At 53.4% G+C, this 8,335-nt stretch overlaps 1 protein-coding gene across 6 annotated transcripts in view; it reads left to right on the plus strand.

Moving 5' to 3' along the window:
• ADCYAP1R1 (ADCYAP receptor type I) overlaps window positions 1–8,135 on the plus strand; it is a 57,636-nt gene extending 49,501 nt beyond the window's left edge. For 5 of the 6 annotated variants that reach the window (XM_003935186.4, XM_039473036.2, XM_003935187.4 and 2 more), the window contains 3 exons: window positions 110–239; window positions 1,706–1,747; window positions 3,314–8,135. In XM_003935186.4, the coding sequence (XP_003935235.1) occupies window positions 110–239; window positions 1,706–1,747; window positions 3,314–3,502 (361 nt within the window). In that variant the 3' untranslated portion in view covers window positions 3,503–8,135. The remainder of the gene's footprint in view (window positions 1–109; window positions 240–1,705; window positions 1,748–3,313) is intronic. The other variant, XR_745828.3, reaches the window with a different exon arrangement.
• The last annotated feature ends 200 nt before the right edge of the window (window positions 8,136–8,335 follow it).

Consider the following 8,335-nt stretch of genomic DNA (forward strand, 5'->3'; position numbering starts at 1 on the left):
CCCAGCTGGGGGAGAAAATAAAGGACTGGGGCCGAGTTCTCTGCCCTCCATGGCTCTGGCCCTGAGCCTTGGAAGTTCCCAGAACAGATGTTTTGCTTTCTCCCGACAGGCGGCTGGCCCGGTCCACCCTGCTGCTCATCCCACTATTTGGAATCCACTACACGGTATTCGCCTTCTCCCCAGAGAATGTCAGCAAAAGGGAAAGACTCGTGTTTGAGCTGGGGCTGGGCTCCTTCCAGGTAGGTGTGGCCTGTGGGGAGGGCAGAACTCACTGGGAGCCAGGGCCAGGTTGCTCACCTGTAGGTGATGCTGGAGCCTCTTTAACTTGGACTGTGAAATGAGTACTAGAGTAAAGGTGATAAGGGAGCCCTGTCTGCTGTCCACCCTTGGGGCTCCTGTAAGACGATACTGGTGTCTCGCCTTTGCTGCATCCGAGTATCCTGAGCCAGCTGCCCCCGCTCTCAGCTCCCACCCTGGGTGACCTGAGATTGTACCTCCCAGCAGCCTGGGGTGCAGGGTGGAGTGGCCTCAAGAGCCCAGCGTGTCCACATCCTGATTTCAGCTTTCTCGGCCATGCACCCCTGGAGTTCTATCCTACCCACATCTAGGTCCCCAGCAGAGAGCCCAGCCAGCTGCCCAAGTGCATGAGCAGACATGAGTGAGGGAATGAGAAGCGGGCAGAATGCTGCTTCTGTGCCTGAAGGAGTGAATAGACTGGAAATGAGTAAGGGGCTAGGTGAATTATGGTGAGGAATGAGCAGGCGGGAGCAGCAGTGGGCGGATGAAGGCAGGGGCAACTCCCTGGAGTGTCCAGAGATAAAGCACATCTCCCTAAGCCAGCTGTTTGAATTAGGATTTGATCTTCATGGCCAGAAAGTTACTCTCCATATCCGATTTGACCTTCTCCACTGTTTTAATTCAAGGCCATTTAACCTGGCCCAGGTTCTTAGTCTGGTGAGACTGAGCATGGGTCTCACCTGAGACTGGCCTCCTGGGCTCAGACACAACCCTGGCCCAGGAGTCAGAGCCCAAGGCTCCTGTCCCTGTGCTCAGACCAGTTCTGGGGTCCTTGAGCGTCATTCTTCCAATACCTTCAAGCGACAGTACAGAGCATAGGGATTGCAGGGAACTAATTTGCAATATTCAAGAAAATGCTCCCGCTTTGCTTGGTGTAGATTTAAAGAACACATAGAGGATAGCTAAGTGCCTACTCTGTGTGGAGTACTTGCTCACTGTGTGGTGTTCTGCGTGGCTGTGTATGAGAGTATCTGGCCCAGGGAGGGCAGATTGAGGAGATGGGAGACAAGGATGGCATAGATCTGTTTTGTTCTGGAGGGGTCCTACCCTCAGAAGTCTGCAGGCTGGTTTGGAGCTAAGAGAAATTCTAGGGCATTCAGGAAAGGCTTCTTGTATCAAGTGGGGTAAAGCTGGCCCTTGGGTATGGGAAGAATTTGATCAAGGGAATGTGAAATCCAAAGCTAGAATGTATCTGTGGGACAGGACTCGGCCGCCAGCCACGTGGCCTCATGGGTGTGCCCATCTTGGTAGAGTAGAAGTGTCTCATCTTACCCCCAGACCCCTGGGCAGGTGCCCCCATCCAGGTCATGGTGTCTTCCTGCTTCCTGGTGTCACCCCCTCCATGCCCCAAACAGCATTTCAGAAGCTCCTTTGCCAGCATCCTCAGGCTCATTTTCTCAATTCCCAGGGCTTTGTGGTGGCTGTTCTCTACTGTTTTCTGAATGGCGAGGTAAGACTTTGGCCTTCTGGCTTCTTTGCAGTGGGGGTGGGGATGGGGCTTTCTGGGGAGCAGATGGGGAATCCACCTGTTGGCCCCATGGGACTAACTCCTCAGAGGGGGCTGTGCCAGGCTCCCAGCACTGACAGGAGGGGCTGCTCACACAGCTACCGGCATTATGTATTGCCAGGGTCTCCCGACACCCACACCCTGTGCTGGAATCTGTCCCACTTTGCCTGCTGTGCAGCTAAGGCCCCACCTGAAGAGCAAAGCTCCTGGTAAAAGCATCGGCTCTGCTGAGCACAAATCTCCTGGAGAGGGTCCTCTCCCTTAACACGCTCAGTGATGAGGAGGAATTGACAATAAGGAAGGGCGGGGCACAGGACACAGGACCTACAGGTCCTGAGGCTGTGCTAGGCAGAGCTGCTGAGCCAGGAGCTGTCCAGCACTCAGGGCTGCCCCCAGCTGGCTGACTAGCCAGGCCCAAACTCCCATGGTAGAGTGGAAACTGAAGGTTAGGAAGAGACCCCAGGGAGAGACCTGGAACTTTCTAGTAGTACTCCATTTCCAGCGCTGTGGTCTGAGGGCTCCCTCTGTAGCCTGTTGGAGTGAAGCCCTTGAGCACAACCCAGAACAGAGGTGCTGGGGCAGGGGTGGGGACTGAATGGCTGGAGTGGGCTTGAGAGTAGGCAGGAGCCTTTGCACCAGAGCTTGGGTCTTAGCTGCGTCACCTTGCCAGGCTCCTCTCACTTTTTGCATCTGAGGAACAAAGACACTGGGCTCTGATCACCCAAACAACCTACCGACGGGTCCGATTAAGACAGACAAGGAGAGACAGAAAGGGCCCTGCAGGGAGTGGCCGGGAGAGCTCAGAAGTATAGCTTGTTCAGAGCCTGCAGTGGAAGCAGGAGCTAGAACCGGAGAGGGTGGATGCAGGCTCTGCCTCCAGTTGTGCAGTCTGTGCACTGCACAAAGGTACTTGGCTGAGAAATTACATGGAGGCCGAGACTCGGCACGGCCCCCACTCACCATGCTAAGAGCTACCTGGGTGTTTACCCAGAGGGGTGCATTATTTAGCCACTCCCAACCCTGATTATCCAGTGGAGTCACTTGGGAAACTTTTAAAAAGTACCATGTCTGGGTTCTGTGCAGAGATTTTGATGTAATTGTTCTGGGGTATGGCCTGGGCATCTGGAATTTTTAAAGCCCCCTCACAGGTGATTCTAATGTATAGCCCACCCTTACAGCTCAGCCAAGAGCGGCGATCCTTCCCTGATCCGCCTGCCCTGCTTGCTAAAGATTTCCTGAAAGACCTGATGAACTAGTCTCTGCCTGGCCTGCAAACAACAGGAAGCCGTTATAGAGTCTTGCTCAGAAAGTGGCAAGGGAAGAGCTGTTCAGATCAGCTCCTCAGAGCCTGCCCATAGCCGCTGAACGTCCCCACTGGAGACCTTGAGGGCCGCAGGCTGCAACTGGGTAGTGGGAAGGGTGCTGGGGGTGGCAGCGTCAGCCTGGGAAGGGCCTGCAGGCTGGAGAGGATGTCTACCTGGAAGTGACCGCCCAGTTTGCTCCCTGCAGGTACAAGCGGAGATCAAGCGAAAATGGCGAAGCTGGAAGGTGAACCGTTACTTCGCTGTGGACTTCAAGCACCGACATCCGTCTCTGGCCAGCAGTGGGGTGAACGGGGGCACCCAGCTCTCCATCCTGAGCAAGAGCAGCTCCCAAATCCGCATGTCTGGTCTCCCCGCTGACAACCTGGCCACCTGAGCTGCCCTCCCCTCCCTCCTCTCCTCCATCCACAGGCTGGGACTGCAGGCAGGCGCCAGCCCACGCATGTTCATGCCTCCTCCCTCCCCTTGGGCAGGCCCTGGGCTGGAAGCTTGGCTCCCCAAGGGGGAGAAGGAGGCAGGGCAGACTAGGATTGTTCCCTCATTTTGGTACGGGCCCCACCCACTGTGGTCCCCTGGGCCCTGACCCCAGACATGTAAATACTCCTCGAATTTGGAAAAGTTGTCCCATACCTTTCTCCTCGTGTCCCTCCTCACCTCCAGCCAGGTCTCAGTTCCACCCATCTGTGTCTCGGTCAGCCTCAGTGATGGCCTGACCTCAGCTGTGAGGCCTCGTGAGCTAAGGCTGAAGAGAGCTTGCCTGTGGGAGCTGGCGTGGTACCTGTCCCAACAGCCCCCCTCATCATCTGATTTTGGATGTGACCCCTCGGGAGTGTGCATGCCACTGTGGGGCTCCTCTCAGTCCTGGGCCCAAGTCCCCGAAGCCCAGCAGAGGGCCAGCTCGTGTGGCCAGAACGGCCCTTGGTGCAGATCTCCTGGCACTCGCCCAGCATCTTGGTGTCTGGGTGTTCAGCTCCTGGGTCCCAGGGCAGTGGGACAGCTCCAAGCCTCTTCTCATCAGAGACTTCAGTTTGGGTGGGAAGTCCATAGGTCAGGAAAAGTTCTGGTGCTTTTCATTTGACCCAAGAGGAGCCGAGAGCCAGAAATGTGGCTGTGATTGGGAGACACACAGCTTGGGAGACCCATGGAAGAAAACCCTTTGCCATCTCCATTGATTTAACCCCAGCTCAAGATGGGCAGCGTTCTTCTGGTCACCTCCCGTCCACCTCTCCTACCCACATGGATGCCTTCCAGAAGCTGTTTCCAACCACGCCCACCAGAGAGTCCCTAAGGCCTCCCCTCCCCATTTCCCCCAAGTCAAAGCCATGACTAGGATGAACCAGCCGCCTGCCTGTGATGTCAGTGAATCCTGAATCACCTTTCGCCTCCATGCGCCTGAGTCTGGGGCCCAGGGCTCTCCCACCCCCACTCCCACCCCCATGGATAAGGTGTCCCAGACACCAGATCCTCGGGCCTGGACTCAACTATTGAAATCTGAGACCTCTGCCAAGATGTCCCTTATATGCCCTTGACCTTGACTCACCATGGGCTGCTAGGGTGTCAGGAGAAGCCGCACCCACCATGCCCATTCTCATGGGGTATTTGCTTCCCACCACCTGTCCCTGGGCCCCCAGCTGCAGGCTGCAAACCCTCAGCCTGAGAATGTGAAATAGGGCAGTGCCCAGCTGGGGAGGTAGAGGGAAGTGCTGGAGTACATGGTCCCTGCGTGGCCTAGTTTTCCACGTCAGCGTTTGGTGTTACTCCTGTCCAAGTTCTGTTTGCAGCTTGTCTCATGAAGATGTTCTGGAATGCTTGGGGACTTTGTGTGGAAGAGGATTGTTATTTCATTTTATAAAGAGGAAGGGGCCTGGGGGACTTGGGAAAATGTTTCTGGAGTGGCTTTCAGAGTGGCTGGAAAAGGCTCTTGTTGCTGTCATTTAGAGAGAAGCCCGTGTCTTTGGCCAGTCAAGTAAGTCCCTGGGTCTTTGGCAAAGCCAGAGGAAGAAAGGAGGCACCTGACCTTTCCCGGGCATGCTTGGTGACTCAGGCTGATCATGGAGTATGCAGTTGCCCTTCTACCCTGCACCTGACCTCCTGGTCCCCTCCGCCTGCACTAGTGTGTATTACTGAAGCAAGGCTTCTGTGGCCATCTTGCACTTTGGACACTGCTAAGGTGGCTGGGCTGCCTGGAAGGAGCCATGACTGGTGTTCAGGGTACTACTCTATTCCAGTTGGGTTCAGACTGCCATGACTGTGGATACGTTGCTCCCTGCCCTGTACTTAAGTGATTTTCCAGTTCAAAGCCAAGGCAGGTAAAAGGGCATGCATCATTGTGTCTCACATGAGAGAGAGAGAGAGAGAGAGAGAGAGAGAGAGAGAGAGAGAGAGTGTGTGTGTGTGTGTGTGTGTGTGTGTGTGTGTGTAGAGGAATGGACAGAATGCCATTTATTTTCCTTTCTTAGAGATGGACCTTCTGTCCCTTCCATTTGAACACCACAGTGGAACCTGGAGGACTGGAAGAACTAGGTCACGGACATTTGAGCAGGTGCCTTGGGCCTGACGTACAGACAGTCATATATACGTGGCTGGGATACGGTGCCTCATCCAGATCCAATGAGCAGCCCCTGGGGATCGACCCCATTCATTCGTCATCACTCCCAGCAGCAGGTCTGTTTCATTGTGGAAGAAACTTTGGCATTATAGAGACATCATCGCAAAACAGCAAAAACAAAATCGGCCCTGAACCCCATGCACTGTGCTGCTTCCTGAGCCCCGGCCCTGTGTCCTCCTAGAGCTTGCTGGTTCCTATTGGCTGGTTGGTTTTCCTGTCTGAATTTTTGCCAGTCCTGTGAGCAGGACTGATATATTCTCAATGTTCCAGGAGGTTCTGGCCTTCAGGAACACTGGCGGTAGGAGGACAGCATAAGGTCTGTGTAAAACTCTTCCCTCTCTGACCCTGTGTTTTCAAATCTGTAAAATGGGCAATGAGACTAGATGATTTGTATATAGCCCAAAGCATCTCTGGAACTGTCTAAACACCAGCCATCTACTTGAAATGGGCCCCTGAACTGTGGTATTTGCCTGGGCCAGGAAAGGTTAAGAAATCCTGTCATGTCAAGACAGCTTGAGAGATTTTGGGAAAAGTGGGGCTGGGAAGGAGCAGCCTTGTGAGACTCCATCCCTGCTGAGGATTATTTCTGGGAAGCGGGTTCTCATTTTGTGCAATCCTGAAGGACCAAACTCACCCACAGGGGCCGAATTGGGATTATATATAATGCCAATCATTCTTGGGATGAAGAAATCTCTTTCCCTGTCACGACTGTCCAGCAAGGGACTAGGCAGAGAGTGTCAGGGCAAGACTCTTATCCTGGAGGAAATGAGATTCCAAGTCAAGGATGCTGAGGCTGTCAGGGAGCCAGAGAAGGGGTTCAAGTGTGGAATGTGGGTGGCGGTGGTTCAGTGGCCCTGTGGTGGCTCCTAGCACTGCAGACTTAATGACAAGCCACATTCTCTGTACCAGTGTGTTGCTCTGTCACCCTGCTTGACACATCCAGTGGCTTACAGTGACTCCTCTCTAACTCAGCCCCCTCCAAGGTGGGTTCATTTGCCGAGCAGGGCCCGGAAACTAGAGCCAAGCCCGAGGCTTGAGACACACCTGTATCTACAGTCCCACTCAAGGATGCCCACTCACTTCTCTCATCTGACCCTGTTTGTGGAAGGGAAAGCTCAAAGGGTCTCTTTTTGAGTGATACTCTTGCCTCCTTCATGACTACTCCAAAGTGAAGCCAGCAAGCATTAATACTTTGTTATCAAAGTCTTCCTTGAGCGCAGGGACCATGGAAGTCAGCTAGAAGAGCCCTGACCAAGGAGCAGGGACTTGGGCTTCAAGCTTTGTTAGGGGCTTGTGTGACCTTGACTCATTCCCCGTGTGTCTTTGAGGCTTACAAAATGCTAAAGCTGGGAGGAAACTTGGAGATCTGTAGGTCAAACCTCCCCATTGGGCTGATGAGAAAACACAGCATGGTGCCTGCCACCACGGTGGGATCCAGTATTTTTTATAAATCTAAGTGGCTCACATATGCACAGCCTTGCACATGAGCAGAATGTGACACTCAATGCAGCCATGCAGTATATATGTAACCTTGCACAGGAGAGGTGCTCTTGTGACAGAATGTTGTCCAGGACTCTACTGCAGAAGCAGTGGAATCAGCATGGTAATAGGGAGACCTACTTTTCAACCCTGGCTTAGCCACCTGCCCTGTGATCCAGGGCTTACCTTCTTTGGGCCTCGGCCTTCTAATCTGAATAATGGGGAGGACATGGTTGGCATTGTTAGCCCCACAGGCCAAGGGTAAGGTTGAGATGAGATGGCTTGTATGTCAAGATTTTGGAAACTATACAAATGGAGGCTTGTTACTGGGATGAAGATGGCTGAAAGGGACTCCTTGCTGTCTATCTACTCCTTCGAGCCCTCCCTGAGTTAACCTTTGCCCCATTCGTAAAACCACCAGCATCAGGAATAAGGGGGAGGCCAGAGGGCTCAGATGGACACAGAATTCTAGCTTCATCTGTATCAGCTGATTGTTTTCTGTTGGGATTAGAGTGAGCATACTTCCATATGGGTGATAGCAGTATTTCCTTGCCACTCCCCTGCGAGTCAACTTCAAGGATCTGGGACATTTCTCAATTGGGTGTTGTGTCCATTCCTCCTCCTTCTGAACTCAGTCTTGAGATGTGTCTGTACTTGGCCATTTGTGTCTTGTCTGATGTCCGTCTTCTGTAGCTTTGCCTCTGTCAGGGCTGGAGTGGTACAGCCCCTGGCATCTCAGACATGGTTCCTGGCTCACTCGTGGGAGCTGGACCAGCCTGGGTTCCATCTCCCATAATAAAGACAAGCCCCACAGACCTTACTGCTACCGCTGCTGCCATTAATGTTGTGCTCACAATCTTGTCCAGGATTTTAAGGATGTCACACTGCTGTAGATGACTCAATAAATGTTTTACCGTTTTTCCTGGTGGCTGTAACTTGGCAGAAGTGGAGGGAAGGGAGGAGCACTACTGCCCCAAATTTGATCATCCCAGAGTAATCTAGTCTACAAGGCCCAGTGGCCTTTAAGATTCCAAAGGAGAAATATGAGAGAGGGCCTGAGGGAGCCTAGGAAGGACTTCAGAAAGGAAATTAGAAGTCTTGGCCTCAAAGGCTCTCCAGGGA

Source organism: Saimiri boliviensis, chromosome 10, assembly GCF_048565385.1.
Source record: "Saimiri boliviensis isolate mSaiBol1 chromosome 10, mSaiBol1.pri, whole genome shotgun sequence".
Classification (NCBI taxonomy): Eukaryota; Metazoa; Chordata; class Mammalia; order Primates; family Cebidae; genus Saimiri; species Saimiri boliviensis.